Raw genomic sequence first — 17,325 nt, forward strand, 5'->3', positions numbered from 1 at the left:
GAGTAAAATTAACTGTTAAAGGTTAGTACTACTAGTGGACCAGCAGCACGCACAATCATGTGTGCTTACGGACTGTATCCCTTGCAGACTGTATTGATATATATTGATATATAATGTAGGAACCAGAATATTAATAACAGAAAGAAACAACTCTTTTGTGTGAATGGGGGAGGGATGGTTTTGTTTTGGGTTGGTGCACTAATTGTAAGTGTATCTTGTGTTTTTTATGTTGATTTAATTAAAAAAACAAAAAAAAACAATACCGATAATAAAAAAACTGATACCGATAGTTTTTACATTTTAAAGCATTTATCTGCCGATAATATCGGCAGGCCGATATTATCGGACATCTCTAGTTGGAATGCATCAAAAAGAAAGGCATATGCATAAGGATTGTGACTGACAGGCAACATTGCAGTTCCACTTTAACTTTTGTGTGTGGCACTTGATGGGGGGGGGGGGAAGAAAACGTTTGGACACCCCCTGCTTGTAAGTCTTCACCATGTGAGAGGGACACGTGGACATGTAGAGCGCACTCATGCGTGGCTTTGAGGAGCGTCTTATACTCACAGTAGAGTCCCAGTGCTGGAGCAGCAGAGACAAGACAAGACAGGAAAGAGAGAAGAAAACAACGTGAGAGGAAAGAAGGTCTGCTGAAGGACAACAGGATGCTACGGTAGCAAGACGACGAAACGAAAGATTATTATGCTTTGTGCCGAGAGCGGTGTACCTAATGTTGTGGCCCGGTGAGAGTGCGCCCTACCTGCCGGGTTGGAGAAGTCCAGGACGCTGGTGGCGGGCTGCAGCAGGTCGGGGCTGCTGGAGGACAGGTTCCCGGGGAAGGGCATGATGGCCACGCTGTGTCGACACTGCTTGGTCCCCACGATGCTGTCGTCCTGAGACTGTCCCATGCCGCCATCGCTGGGGGGTGCAAACAGGACTTTTGAACTTTTAAGACCGAGTTGCATCTGACAAGCAAACATTGCGTCCAACACGACAAAGTGATCTCATGCACACATCAAATGTTGTCTTCACGGTGCATACGTGGGACACAACATCTGTTATCACACCAGGAAGTACAACAAAATGGCACTTTTTCCCGCTACAAAATGCACTGCAAAAAAGAGCTTGATTTTAGGAAAGAAATACTAAAAAGTAGTGAAATAAATAGCTGCATGGAGAGATCATTTCACTTGACAAGACATTAAAGAAGAAATTAAGATTTGTCCCTTTAAGATAGAAATAGGTACATTATATTGCCAAAAGTATTTGGCCACCTGCCTTGACTCACATATGAACTTGAAGTGCCATCCCATTCCTAACCCATAGGGTCCAATATGATGTCGGTCCACCTTTTGCAGCTATTACAGCTTCAACTCTTCTGGAAAAGGCTGTCCACAACGTTGCGGAGTGTGTTTATAGGAATTTTCCACCATTCTCCCAAAAGCGCATTGGTGAGGTCACACACTGATGTTGGTCGAGAAGGCCTGGCTCTCAGTCTCCGTTCTAATCCCTCCCAAAAGGTGTTCTATCGGGTTCAGGTCAGGACTCTGTGCAAGCCAGTCAAGAGGCTGTCCACAACAGCAACAAGTGGCTGATCAAATCTACATTGCTGTGTTATTTCCGAGGACCATTTTTCCTATTATTACATAATAAATAAAAAAAACTAATAAATAAGGACAAATAGATTTAATTTAGTATGCATTTTCCCCCGCTTTCATTTAAGGCGGCCAAAATACCATAAATTCCACACTATAAGCCACTACTTTTTTCTGACACTTTGAACTTGGCAGCCTGGTGCGGCTAATTTATGGATTTTTTTACCCTAGTGGCCATAACGTTTTTCATTTAATAGTTTTGACTAAACACAAGCAGAGACACTGAAAAAGGTGTGTTATTGTTTGTGCGATGGCGCCATCCTTTGGAGGAGTCGGCTCACTGCAGGTGCTGCAGTGTCCTTCCATTTAGTGCTTTACGCCGGACGTAGCAGTGGTGTTCCGTCTTCTAGCCGTCCATAGCGTTTTTACTCGTATGGATTCTTTATTCATCACTTCAAGTAACGTTTGTAAGTTTTACAATATAACTAAAACAATTGGATGATCAAATCCAAATTGCTGTGTTTGCTAAATATGTTTTTTTTCAGACATTTTATTATAATTAAATGTTTTTCTTTAATTATTTGTGTGATTTTTTTATAAATTATATATATATATATATTTATAAAATAATCTGCTTTTCGACATTAAACCTGTCAATCAGGGGAAGTTGCTTCTGTGGGATGCAAAGTTAGTGTGTGTGTCGGGTGTGTGTGTAGCTGATACATGCACATATGAAGATGGGAAGTGTGTGTAGCTGATACATGCACATATGAACATGGGTTGTGCGTGTGTGTGCGTGTGTGTGTGTGTGAGTGAGACACACAATTGCAGAGATCTTACCCAAAGAGGCCCCTGAAGCATATTGCAAAGCGTGGAAATGAAAGAAAAAAAAGACAACATAAAGAGGAATTGTGTAAAATGTTACAAAGTGAGCACCAATGTGTTTGACTATCTCCTAACTAATACAGCATGCACAGGAAGGAAGAACAAAAGTGTTCCCATTGAGGAAGTGTGTGAACTCGTGTTGACTCTTTGACCTCGCCAGGAAAAAGAGAAAAGTGCCAGCGTGCATTTTACAAGATTTTTTGTAAATAAAAAACATTTTAGACTTACAACAATCATTTTTACATACACAACATTTCATACAAGGAGGCGAACATGTTTATGGATAAATATCACATGATGTAATCATTTGAATTTGACTCAAAAAATGTATTAAATATGATTATAAAAAATATTAATAATATTTACTGCAGTAATCCCTCCTATAGCACTGTTAATTTGTTAATTATGGGCCTGGTCGTAGTAAAATAATTTCCACAAAGTAAAAATAATTTATTAATAATATGGTATTTTCATGAAAAAAACTGTTTCCAACCTCCTGAATACAGTTTATAATATTATGAGAGTCTGCCAGACAGGAACTCTCTCATCTTACCCAACATAGCATTACTTCCTGAGGATCAGCCAATCAGTGGCCAGGAAACTCTGATGGACGCTCTGATTGGTTTGATCTCCAATATTACTGTATATTAAAGTTAAGTTAAAGTACCACTGATAGTCACACACACACACAAGGTGTGGCGAAATTACCCTCTGCATTTGACCCATCCCCTTGTTCTACCTCCTGGGAGGTGAGGGGAGCAGTGAGCAGCAGCGGTGGCCGCGCTCGGGAATCATTTTGGTGATTTAACCCCCCAATTTCAACCCTTGATGCTGAGTGCCAAGCAGGGAGGTCATTTTTATAGTCTTTGGTATGACTCGGCAGGGGTTTGAACTCACGACCTATCGATCTCAGGTCACTGAGCAGGTTTAAAATATAAAAATATTAATATTAAAAATAAAAAATATTGATATTTTTAAGTCATTTAGCTTTGTATGGAGGTAACGTGTGTCTTTATTACCAAAGCTTTTTAGACACCGAAAATGTTGGCGTTTAAATTTTGTTAACCAAATATTTTTTACATCAAATTATAATTTCATTCAATAAAAATTCAAAATCAGTGTAAAAAAATTCTAGATTTTAATTTTTTACACAATTAATTTCAAAACACTATATTTTAACACAATTAATTTAAAGACACATTTTTCATTTTATGATATTGTCAGAATAATTTCAGTAAAATCAGTTCACAAAATTTAAACAAAAAATTCAGTTACATAAATTCAGTGTCAAAAAAAAACTTCCGTAATAAAGACACAAATTAACCTCTATAGCCATGGTTTTGTAAAAATAAAAATAACAATAAAAAAAGCTTGATTTGCAGAATATGCTTTTAAAAAAGGACGTGGCAAGGATCGGCTGTATTCAAAAAAATAATATAAAGCAAGGCCGATAATTTACAAAAATGTTCAAAAATGTAAATAACAGTATAGCTTAACGTTAAGCATATTTCATGTACAAAATGTGTCAAAAAGGCGGCCATCTTTCAATTTTTTACCTCCGCCAGGGGTTTGTCTGTCCGTCAGTTAATTAACAACATAACTCAAAAATGATAAGGAACAAGTGATTTTATTTCGGGGGGGGCGCGACCCTGTACATTTTGTATAGTTTACTTTACGAGAATCAACTTCTGTGTGTGTGTATTGTAGCCGAAAAACCCGCCTCCTCCCACAGAGACAATGACGCTGGATGACTGACGAGAGGGTTCACTCAAGCATCATTTGTTTAGATGCTTATTTAATTACATTACACATATTTAATATCAATATAAGTACACTAACTTCAGAACTCTGTATATAAATTGTGTGTATACACATATATATATATATATATATATATATATATATATATATATATATATATATATATATATATATATATATATATATATATATACTGTATGTATATGTATGTACATATACATATATATGTATACATATATATATACATATATCCGCTTTTGCATCAATTCCTTCAGTCAGGATGGATTTAGTGTAATACAGTACAGTACAGGATTGTTTCTAGCATAGACTGAGCTCAATCAGACTGGTTTCAAACTGGGCTTTGAATCAAAGAGTGTTTTGAAATGGAGCGCAAAGACCTTATCGGGTCGATAAAGAGGACGAGAAGACTTTGGTGGTTGGGATCAATGGTGGACATGATAGCAAGATGTGACAAAGTGCCCTCCATTTTCCTTTGTACTTCTGTAGAATACATTGAGGAGTGTGGGTGTTGGTAATTAGGGCGTAATTAAGCAGGCGAGAAGAAAAGCGCTTGGAAGAGGAGCATTGACGGGATGGACGCTGGACACCAGCCTGCAATTAGGTTCACAACCACTACTCTATGATAATAATAATGAGGACAGCTTTTTTGGATTTTTCTTATCTGGCATGGATCAAGACTATGGATATGATCCTCTGTTCTGATGAATGATGCTAATTTAGGAGAGTCGAGTGAAATGCATCCATTTCTTGGTGGAATTTTGTTAGAATAATTATGTATATATTATCACACAACTTTTATGCTTAAGGGCCGTTGCTATAGTTATCATCAATTGTGCTGAAGTGGTTGTGGTGGAATTTCTGACTTTTGAGCTATATTTCGTGTCTGTCAAGAATGTCTGCTTGTTTCATTTATTTTCTATTCTAAACCATTGAAGGACTAGATGTAGGCCAAAGTTCAATATGGAGTCGGGCCGACCATTCTACAAAATGTTTTGATTGTCTAAGCATGACTAAGGGATTCAAGGATGTTGCAAAACAAACAGGTCGAAAACATCAGGACCTTGACGCATGAGGGAAACAGATAAAATGGCCAAGTGACAAGGGCTGAGAGAGATTGCTTGATTCTTGTGTCCTCCGGAGGACGTTTGTTTGTCTGCATGGGCAGCTCAATCCAACTTTGTACTTTTGATTATTGGTAAATAAACCTTTTGTACTGAACTCACTTTTGTTGCAGTTTAAGCTTCGGACAATCCACTACATGGTATTTTTCTTTGTCTGTGCAAAGCTGGCAATCCAAAAGATTGCAAGCCAGTCTGGTATCAGTGTTTGTGTCCAGGAACGGCTGTGACGCAGACAGAGCAGAGACAAGGCGATATCACCAGCGTCAATACATTTGCATGTTTGTATAATCATATATTGTGTCTAACTGGAGTAGTCGAGATTACCCCCTTCCCTCAGCGACAGCTTCAGTGATGTAACCAGGGACCTCCTAAATAAATAAGAGGAAGCACGCGGGCTGGACTTTTAGAACGTAGTTTGGATGTGTAACTAGAATACAGCCCAAAATACGTGTCTCCTCGTTGAGCCAAATTGAACTCTGTCTCTGCACGATTCCTTGCTTCTCTTCTGTTTAATAGATGTCGTCAGTGTTTGAACCTGACAAATTTGCAGTAACGACGCAAAACAACTCTTAGAGAAAACTTCCCGAGGGAAGAAACACGTCCAAAATGTTATTTTTGAGGACCATTATTACATGATGAATTATTACATTATAAATAAAAAAACTAATAAATAAGAATGAATCGATTTAATTTAGTATGCCAACATACCGTAAATTCCGCACTATAAACCACTACTTTTTTCTGACCCTTTGAACCCGAAAGCTAATTTATGTGTTTTTCGACATTAATGGCCATAACGTTTTGTATTTAATAGTTTTCAATAAACCCAAGCAGAGACACTGAAAGGGTGTGTTATTGTTTGTGCTACGGCGCCATCTTTTGGACGAGTTGGCTCACTGCAGGTGCAGCAATGTCCTTCCATTTAGTGCTTTAAACCGGTTCCGTCTTCTAGCCGTTCCTAGTCGTATGGATTCTTTTTCATCACTTCAAGCAACGTTTTTTAAGTTTTACAATATAACTAAAGCAATTCTTAATTACTAAACCGTCCCATGTGTGATGTCTCTCTGTAGGGGTGTTGTCATGCACATATATATATGTGCTATCATAATGTAATGAAGCTAGCATTGTTAGCATTAGCTAATATGCTAACATGATTACGAGTGTCTGGGTTAGTGTTATTAACTTACAATGGCATTTTTCGTATTGTTTCAGTTTCAAAAAGTTCTTAGTAAATTCACCAGGAGGTCACTGTGGAGTTATTGAGTCTGTTTAGCTGATTGGACAGCTCACTTCCTCAGCTAGTGGGTCCATGGCGATGACCTCTGTTTTGTTTGATCAGTCGTTTTACTGCAGTGTTACAGACACCGTTTGGAAAAATTAAGGTATGCAAATAAACATTTACTTTCTGCGTAAATAACTCATTTCACAACATATATATCTGCGGCTTACAGTCTGGTGCGGCAAATATATGACAAATATCTTTTGTCCCAAAAATTAGTGGGCGTGGCTTATATGCGCTCTATAGTCCGGAAAATACGGTATTCAAACTACCTCCCTATTTAAAAGGCTTTCATTGACCATGTTAGTGTGTTACAAAAATGACAGACAATCACGACAGAGAGATGAATTGGGGTGGTTTTGTTGTGTCGCTCGTTTTCAAAAAGGCGGTTTTTTTTATTAAGCATTTGTCGTCGCACTGTAATGCAGCTTGAGGGTTCCTTGTTCGAATCCAAGGCAGTTTCCGCCATCAGTGTGTTAATGCGTGTGTGAATGTGACGTATATTGTAAAACGAGTCCAATCAGTCAAAAATACTAAATTGTATATTTCAGTCGTTCAGTAAAAAACCGATCAACACTGATGCTAAATGCCATTAGCTTCCATATCTTCTCGTCTTAGGGCGTACTTACTGCAGTCTGCTGTCAGAAGGCTGTCATTAATTACGTATAGCATAATTAATTATATGGTACAGTGGTTCTCAAACTTTTTTCCACCAAGTACCGTATTTTTCGGACTATAAGGCGCACTTAAAATCCTTTCATTTTCTCAAAACTTGTATTATTTGTAGTTTCTTGTAATAGTGTTATTGTACTTGTAGTTGTATTATTTGTAGTAGTGCACATGTAGTTGCATTATTTGTAGTTTCTTGTAATATTAGTCATGTACTTGTAGTTTTTTTTGTCTTTGTATTAGTTGTAGTACTGTGCTTGTAGTGGTATACTTGTACTTTCTTATACTAGTATTACTTGTAATTTCTTGTTGTTGTAAATTTTCTTTTGTAGCTTTAGTACTTAGAGTAATAATGTACTTGTAGTTATATGTAATAATAATAATATTGGATTAGAAGTCAAAGTAAAACTAAGCACATGAAGGAAAGTACATTATATAGACACTTGAAGTATCGATACATGGAGGAATCAAATTCGTATTTTTCGGACTATAAGGCGCACTTAAAATCCTTTCATTTTCTAAAAACTCGACAGTGCGCCTTATAACCCGGTGCGCCTAATGTACGGAATAATTTTGGTTGTGCTTACCGACCTGGAAGCTATTTCATTTGGTACATGGTGAAATGATAAGTGTGATTAGTAGATGGTAGTCACACATAAGAGATACGTGTCGACTGCAATATGATGGCAATATGACTCAAGTAAACAACACCAACATTTTATATGTTCCATTGAAAATATAGAACATTACACACAGCGCTCAAAAATCTATCAAAATGTTTTAGTACGACTTTGGTAAGCTATGAAGCCACACCGCTTGATGAATTGTACTGTATTATGGTGTGTGTATAAGGTAAGACATACTATCTGGCGTTTTGTTTCGCAATATTATGCAAAAGCAACTTTTTATACCTTCTGATAGCTGCTGATCTGTATTTGGGATCTGCATAAGTCCTGAAAATTTGCGCGTGTCCGCCTTTGTAGTCGGTGCCGACAACGTAGTGGATAAGCTTCTTCTTTTTCTCTATCTTCTTGTTATGGGACATCCATCCTCCGCTGTTGCCATTTCTAATATAAAGTAGTGTAAAGTTCTTACTTATACCTGTCAGTAAACTCGCCATGAAAGCGTTAAAACCTACCGGTGTAGTGAGCATACATTATTCACCCAAGGAACTTCAGTTATGAGAGTTCCGGTCGGACGGTTTTTCACGGTACACATTTTTGGCCTTGTTGTTGTTTCCAGATGAGTAGATGCTGCTCCGTTATTGATTGAACTAAAGTCTGAATGTCATTAAAACAGTTAGCTCCATCTTTTGACACTTGGTTGGTGGTAGCGGGGTTAGTTAGGGATGCAAGGGATTCTGGGTATTTGTTCTGTTGTGTTTATGTTGTGTTACGGTGCGGATGTTCACCCGAAATGTGTTTGTCATTCTTGTTTGGTGTGGGTTCACAGTGTGGCGCATATTTGTAACAGTGTTAAAGTTGTTTATACGGTCACCCTCATTGGACCTGTATGGCTGTTGATCAAGTATGTCTTGCAGTCACTTACGTGTGTCTGCAGAAGCCGCATACAACATGTGACTGGGCTGGCACGCTGTTTGTACGGTGAAAAAGCGGACGCGACGACAGGTTGTAGTAGGACGCTAAAGGCAGTGCCATCACGGCACGCCCATTAAATTATTGTCCGGGTGAAATTCGGGAGAATAGTTGCCCCGGGAGATTTTCAGGAGGGGCACTGAAATTCGTGAGTCTCCCGGAAAAATCGGGAGGGTTGGCAAGTATGCGCCACACCGCTACAACAAAGATGACGGGGAGAAGACGCTGTCGAAGGTGAGCCACGTAAATAAGCTAGCTAATTTGACTTGTTTTGGAAATTCTTGACAAGCCAAAAGTATTGGGACATTTAGGACTACCACTGGACAAAAGTATTGGGACACTTAGGACTAACACTAGACAAAAGTATTGGGACACTTAGGACTACCACTGGACAAAAGTATTGGGACACTTAGGACTAACACTAGACAAAAGTATTGGGACACTTAGGACTACCACTGGACAAAAGTATTGGGACACTTAGGACTAACACTAGACAAAAGTATTGGGACACTTAGGACTACCACTGGACAAAAGTATTGGGACACTTAGGACTAACACTGGACAAAAGTATTGGGACACTTAGGACTACCACTGGACGAAAGTATTGGGACACTTAGGACTAACACTAGACAAAAGTATTGGGACACTTAGGACTACCACTGGACAAAAGTATTGGGACACTTAGGACTAACACTGGACAAAAGTATTGGGACACTTAGGACTAACACTGGACAAAAGTATTGGGACACTTAGGACTACCACTGGACAAAAGTATTGGGACACTTAGGACTAACACTAGACAAAAGTATTGGGACACTCAGGACTACCACTGGACAAAAGTATTGGGACACTTAGGACTAACACTAGACAAAAGTATTGGGACACTCAGGACTACCACTGGACAAAAGTATTGGGACACTTAGGACTAACACTAGACAAAAGTATTGGGACACTTAGGACTACCACTGGACAAAAGTATTGGGACACTTAGGACTAACACTAGACAAAAGTATTGGGACACTTAGGACTACCACTGGACAAAAGTATTGGGACACTTAGGACTAACACTAGACAAAAGTATTGGGACACTCAGGACTACCACTGGACAAAAGTATTGGGACACTTAGGACTAACACTAGACAAAAGTATTGGGACACTCAGGACTACCACTGGACAAAAGTATTGGGACACTTAGGACTAACACTAGACAAAAGTATTGGGACACTTAGGACTACCACTGGACAAAAGTATTGGGACACTTAGGACTAACACTAGACAAAAGTATTGGGACACTTAGGACTACCACTGGACAAAAGTATTGGGACACTTAGGACTAACACTGGACAAAAGTATTGGGACACTTAGGACTACCACTGGACAAAAGTATTGGGACACTTAGGACTAACACTAGACAAAAGTATTGGGACACTCAGGACTACCACTGGACAAAAGTATTGGGACACTTAGGACTAACACTAGACAAAAGTATTGGGACACTTAGGACTACCACTGGACGAAAGTATTGGGACACTTAGGACTAACACTAGACAAAAGTATTGGGACACTTAGGACTACCAATGGACGAAAGTATTGGGACACTTAGGACTAACACTAGACAAAAGTATTGGGACACTTAGGACTAACACCAGCGTGACCCCACTATGCAGAGAAGGTAGGTAATGTGTGGGTAAAGATATGTGGTATGGGTGAAAGAAAGAAGCACCAGTGTGACCCCAGGATGCAGGGAAGGTAGGTAATGTGCAGGTAAAGACATGTTGAATGGGTAAAGGCAGGAAGCACCAGCCAAATATGCGGTCCCGACCAACGCTGCTTGCAGCTTTAATTTTACTTGTTTTGGAAATTCTTGACAAGCCAAATTTTCTTGTTCTATTGGCAGATAATTTTGCTTAGTTCAAATAAAATACCCCTCATTTTTGTATTATTTTTTTCTTGTTTTTGAACACTGACTTTTTGCAGTGTACCACCATATTTGACCAGCATTAAAATACAGTAGTGTAGTAGGCCTAGGTATTCATTGAAAACAAGACCATCAGGTGTGGTAACATAAGGTATGTGGGAATGGTTCCTTCAATTATGGTATAATAGGGCACGATACCATTGGACATGGTACCATGAGGTACTGTACCATCAATGGCGGTACTATAAGGCACGGTACCATCGGGAAAGGGTGAGCTTCTTACCTGAAGGGTTTGGGCGGCAGGATACTGAAGCGCGTCTTCTCCAGCATCTTCCGGATCTTGTTGCGTCCTCCCGACACGGTGTTGGCCTTCATCTTCCTGGTGGCCTTGTGGTCGGTGGCAAATTCCATGTCGGCGGGAAGGTCCGGGATGGAGAAGCGGTTGCCCTTCTTCTCCTGGATTTTGGGAATGTGCGGGCCGCCGTTCTTCTTCTCGTGCACGATCCTGCTGAGGAGCTCCTTGAAGACTGCGGCGTGGAGAGAGAGCGCGTCAGCGGGGAGAGGAAGGCGGCGAGCAAACCGCGCGTTCCGGATGACGACGCTTCGCTCACCAAATATGTTGGTCTTGACCGTGAGGGACAAGTGGGTGTTGTTCCTCAGGATGTCCACCGCTTTGGAGAAGGAAATGTTCTCAAAGTTCTGCCCGTTGATTTCCATGATCTGGGAACAAAGACAGGACCACGTCAAAGACGATAAAAATGGGACCCGTTACCTCCCTGCTTGGCACTCAACATCAAGGGTTGGAATTGGGGGTTAAATCACCAAAAATGATTCCCGGGCGCGGCCACTGCTGCTGCTCACTGCTCCCCTCACCTCCCAGGGGGTGATCAAGGGTGATCAAGGGAGAATAATTTCGCCACACCTAGTGTGTATTATATTAAAATTAGTGTGCTAGTTTTCAAGTTTGTCAGGGACTAATACAACAGTTAAAAATGACATGTGTGTACTAGAATTGTACGGTAGTCCGGCAGCGAGGCAGGGCACACCGGAGCCCGCTCCAAGATGGGCGGCGAGGAGGCGGGGACGGCGACGAAGCAGCGAGGCAAGGCGCGCCGGGATCGACGCCGCAATTATTATCAGGTGCGTGGATCGCCCAGCTGGGCACAATTAAGTGATCCTCTCAAACTGTGTAAAAGGGCGGCAGCCGTAAACGTCGGGGAGAGAGACGGAGAGAGAAACCAGAGCCAACGAGAAGCGGATGCTGAGCGAGAGCGACAAAGAGCCCGAGGAAGAAGATGGCTGGAAAAGCAACCCGGAAGATACTTTGTTATTGAAAAATAAGTCTAAACCTGCTCGCCAGAATTTCCTTCCTTGGGGGTCCCTGGAACCCGCACGACAGCAAGCGACTGTCACAACCGGTATTAGTATAGTACCGCGATACTAAGGAATCATATTCGGTACTATACCGCCTCTAAATAGTACCCACCCGTTGTCACGTCGTGTCATGCACACAAGCATATTCGGCAGCTAGCTACCTAGCGGCTAATGTTTGTCCGCAGTCAGCAGTGTGGTAACTACCGTGTTTTTCGGACTATAAGTCGCTCCGGAGTATAAATCGCACCGGCCGAAAATGCATAATAAAGAAGGAAAAAAACATATATAAGTCGCACTAGAGCAGACCTGGGCATTCTGCGGCCCGTGGGCCACATCCGGCCCTTTGTGCGTCCCTGTCCGGCCCGCGTGAGGCCAATCATAAATTACAAAATAAATTTAAAAAAGTATCTATGTCGAGTGTGCAATACAACGGTGCTGCTTTTGTTTTGAAAAGCGTTATTTGTATTACTTCCGTGTGGACCTATGCACGTGCGTGATTGTGAGTGAATGTGAACAGCTGCAATCACAAATGACAAAATAAAGTTGAAAAAACATATATGTCGTGCGCGCAATACAACTGTGCTGCTTTTATTTTGAAAAGTGTTATTTATGGGCGTATGTCCGTGTGTAACGTGTGAGTGAAGGTGCACAGCCACAATAATAATACTTTACATTGAGCAAACAACCTCAAAGTGCTACAGTGTATTGGAAAATAAATAAATAATAATAAACGGATAATAATAAAAAAAATAAAAAAATAAAAACTAGAAACAGCCTAATAGCTAAAACTAGTATGCATATATCTATGAAAAGGCTTTTTTTATTTTTAAAAAGAAGGGTTTTTAAGCCTTTTTTAAAAGCATCCACAGTCTGTGGTGCCCTCAGGTGGTCAGGGAGAGCATTCCACAGACTGGGAGCGGCGGAGCAGAAAGCCCGGTTTTATCTTACGGTTTTATCTTTTCCCCCCAAAACTAACCTTGACAGTAAGTAAATGCTCCACACTAACACAAAATATATATGTTGTAGTAAAAAACAACAACATTGATTTAGTCTAAAATTAGCCAAAAAAGCAATACTGTCCAGGCAGTGCATTGTGGGTAACCATATCATTTTGACGTTTTGCATTGGCCTCCTTTGCAGTTCAATGCATTGGCAGTGAATTTCCTATAGCTCAACCAAGACAAAAAACAAGTTTTAGTTCTAGCTCCTGAAGGACAGAGAGAAAAACTACACAAACCATAAAAAATCTGAGCGGACTTTTGTCCCACATATCAAACCTCACCTGGTCTCCCCGCTTGAGTCCCGCCTCCGCAGCCTTGCTCCCGTCCTCCACCGACTCCACGAAGACGCCGAAGCCCCGCTCGCTGCCGCCGAGCACGCTGAAGTAGAGCGGCGCCTCCCGCGACGTCTTCTGCAGCGTGATCTGCCGGCACTTGGCCTTGGCGGCGCACGCGATGTTGAGCAGCCTCAGATGGCCTTTCATTTTCTGTCAAGAAGCCACACCCGGATCAGCTTTCACTGCGCGAAAAAAAAGACATGCCGGGCCGAGATGGCCGCCGTTACCGTGGTTTCCAGCAGCTTCTCAAAGTCCTCCAGGAAGCGCGTCATGGCCGTGTCACCCTCGAAGTCGTTGAAGTGGTTGTTGACCCAGAGCAAGACGATGCGCGTAACCTGCCCAGGTACCAAACATCAACGTGCATGTTTTACTAACATGATTCTTCTACCACTAATGAATGATAATAATAACCAGTGACCACGTTGTGTGCAACTTGGGGAAAGTAATGTTTTATTCATATGATGCACACACACATTCTTGTATTTGTTACCTTCTTGAGACCTCCAAAACCTCTTTAGGACCACCCTTTCTAGATATATAAAGATTTGTACTTACTACATTAAGCTTTTAGTTCATTTTATTTATTTTAATTTTTTTGTAATTGTTTTTTAATGTTCATTATTTACTTCAAGTTATTACAGTTTGTCTCTATGGGGGCGCATATCAATTTCTTACACACACTTGTTATTTCATATGTTGGCCAGAGGGTGAGCACTTCAAATGTTTTACATACGCTTGTCATTTCATATGTTGACTATTAAAACCAACACAAAATTGGGATTTCCGTATTGGACCATGATTTATGTCCTAACTTGTTCACCGGTCCTCATATGGAAGCTACTTTTCCTTGTTGATGTCTCAAGAAGGGTAGAAAATACAAGAACACACACACGCACACACACACACACACACACACACACACACACACACACACACACACACACACACACACACACACACACACACACACACACACACACACACACACACACACACACACACACACACACACACACATTCATGTATTTGTTACCTTCTTGAGACCTCCGAAAAGAGCCTACCTCTTTAGGACCACCCTTTCTAGATATATTTTATAAATTTTGGCCAAAGGGGGGGCATTTCAATTTTTTACACACAATTGTTATTACATACTGTATGTTGGTCAGAGGGGGAGCACTTCAAATTTTTACACACACTTGTTATTTCATATGTTGACCAGAGGGGGAGCACTTTTAAAACCGACTCACGTTCTATCCATCCATTTTCTACCGCTTATTCCCTTCGGGGTCGCGGGGGGCGCTGGGGCCTATCTCAGCTACAATCGGGCGGAAGGCGGGGTACACCCTGGACAAGTCGCCACCTCATCGTAGGGCACCGACTCAAGTTCAATTTGAAAAATCCCTCCTTTTTGGGACCACCCTAATTTTGATAAATTTCACCACCAGGGGTGCAAATGAGACATTCTCTATTAGATGCAATGGTTTTCCGTCTTGGGACCATGATTTATGTCCTAACTTGTTCACCGGTCCTCATATGGAAGGTACTTTTCCTTGTTGATGTCTCAAGAAGGGTATAAATACAAGAACACACACACACACACACACACGCACATTCATGTATTTGTTACCTTCTTGAGACCTCCGAAAAATGCCTACCTCTTTAGGACCACCCTTTCTAGATATATAAAGATTTGTATTTACAACATTAATAATATATACATACTATGCAAATATTAGATTGGATTTTAATCGTCATTATTTACTTCAAGTTATCACAGTATGTCTCTATATACATATTTATTTTATTGTTTTTATTAATTTTGGCCAAAGGGGGCGCATTTCAATTTTTTACACACAATTGTTATTACATATGTTGGTCAGAGGGGGAGCACTTCAAATTTTTACACACACTTGTTATTTCATATGTTGACCAGAGGGGGAGCACTTTTAAAACCGACTCACGTTCCATCCATCCATCCATTTTCTACCGCTTATTCCCTTCGGGGTCGCGGGGGGCACTGGAGCCTATCTCAGCTACAATCGGGCGGAAGGCGGGGTACACCCTGGACAAGTCGCCACCTCATCGTAGGGCACCGACTCAAGTTCAATTTGAAAAATCCCTCCTTTTTGGGACCACCCTAATTTTGATAGATTTCACCACCAGGGGTGCTAATGAAACATTCTCTATTAGATGCAATGGTTTTCCGTATTGGGACCATGATTTATGTCCTAACTTGTTCACCGGTCCTCATATGGAAGGTACTTTTCCTTGTTGATGTCTCAAGAAGGGTAGAAATACAAGAACACACACACACACACACACACACACACACACACACACACACACACACACACACACACACACACACACACACACACACACACACACACACACATTGTTGTATTTGCTACCTTCTTGAGACATCCTAAAAATTTCTACCTCTTTAGTATCACCTTTTCTAGATGTATAAAGATTTGTATTTACAACATTAATAATATATACATACTATGCAAATATAAAAAAGGTAAGCTTTTAGTTAATTTTTGTAATTGGTGTGAAATCTTCATTATTTACTTCAAGTTATTACAGTATGTTTTTGCTATTTTCTGTTAAGATTTGGACTCCCTTAGTTCCTGTTGTTGTGCACCCTTGAGTTTGTTTAGTTACCTTGGCTACCTATTATTTTCACCTCCCTCTGATTGGTGTTCGGGATGCTCACCTGTTCCCCGAGCGCTAATCAGAGGCATTATTTAAGCCTGCCTTTGCCGGTCAGTCGGCCTGGCTTCTTTGTTTGCTTATGCTACAGTTACATGAGTATTCCTTGTCTTTTTGCCTATGCTAAGTGTTAGCGTTTGTTTCGAGTGCGATCGGCACATTTTCCCTCTGGCTTGCTTTCAGTTTTTGGTACTTGTTTGAGTTCTACAAATAAATCATGTTCCTACCTGCACGTCCTGTCCGGAGTGGTCCGTTTGCATCCCGTGGGAACGAACCACGCAGCAAGCCGCGACCCCCCGCACGTAACAGTATGTCTCTATATACAGATTTATTTTATTTTTGTAACTAATTTGGGCCAAAGGGGGCGTATTTCAATTTCTTACACACACTTGTTATTTCATATGTTGACCAGAGGGGGAGCACTTTTAAAACCGTCACACAATCAATTTGAAACATCCCTCCTTTTTGGGACCACCCTCATTTTGATAGATTTCACCACCAGGGGTGCAAATGAGACATTCTCTATTAGGTGCAATGGTTTTCCGTATTGGGACCATGATTTATGTCCTAACTTGTTCACCGGTCCTCATATGGAAGGTAGTTTTCCTTGTTGATGTCTCAAGAAGGGTAGCAATACAAGAACACACACACACACACACACACACACACACACACACACACACACACACACACACACACACACACTGACCGTGTCTCGCAGGGTGTCCATCTGGAACCATTCCAGCAGCTTCCTGCCCACCTGCATGGGACTGGACAGGAAGGTGCGGTAGGTGAGCAGGAAGTCTTCGATGTAGGTGGGGTCCACCACTGACGGCTCCTCCACCAAGTGCATAATCAGACGATCCGGGGTTCCCTAGGGTGACACAAACACACACATTATTAAGTAAGGTTGTATTTTTCCCTCATTCCTGTGAGAATCCTGCGTGTGACTGAAGCATTAAGAGGTGGGACTATCCAGGACTAGCTGCAGTGTGCTCAGACAACCCCCACATTCTAAAAATATTATTAAAAAACATTAAAAATTGGCATAAA

At 41.0% G+C, this 17,325-nt stretch overlaps 1 protein-coding gene across 4 annotated transcripts in view; it reads right to left on the bottom strand.

Moving 5' to 3' along the window:
• Window positions 1-17,325, bottom strand: part of rapgef6 (Rap guanine nucleotide exchange factor (GEF) 6) — a 265,100-nt gene that overhangs the window by 46,846 nt on the left and 200,929 nt on the right. For 3 of the 4 annotated variants that reach the window (XM_062070138.1, XM_062070136.1, XM_062070140.1), the window contains 7 exons: window positions 16,982-17,146; window positions 13,785-13,892; window positions 13,504-13,707; window positions 11,459-11,567; window positions 11,131-11,374; window positions 764-921; window positions 571-585 (listed from right to left, as the gene is read on the bottom strand). In XM_062070138.1, coding sequence (XP_061926122.1) covers window positions 571-585; window positions 764-921; window positions 11,131-11,374; window positions 11,459-11,567; window positions 13,504-13,707; window positions 13,785-13,892; window positions 16,982-17,146 — 1,003 coding nt within the window. The remainder of the gene's footprint in view (window positions 1-570; window positions 586-763; window positions 922-11,130; window positions 11,375-11,458; window positions 11,568-13,503; window positions 13,708-13,784; window positions 13,893-16,981; window positions 17,147-17,325) is intronic. The other variant, XM_062070137.1, reaches the window with a different exon arrangement.

The sequence above is a fragment of the Entelurus aequoreus genome, linkage group LG14, assembly GCF_033978785.1.
Source record: "Entelurus aequoreus isolate RoL-2023_Sb linkage group LG14, RoL_Eaeq_v1.1, whole genome shotgun sequence".
NCBI classification, from domain to species: Eukaryota; Metazoa; Chordata; class Actinopteri; order Syngnathiformes; family Syngnathidae; genus Entelurus; species Entelurus aequoreus.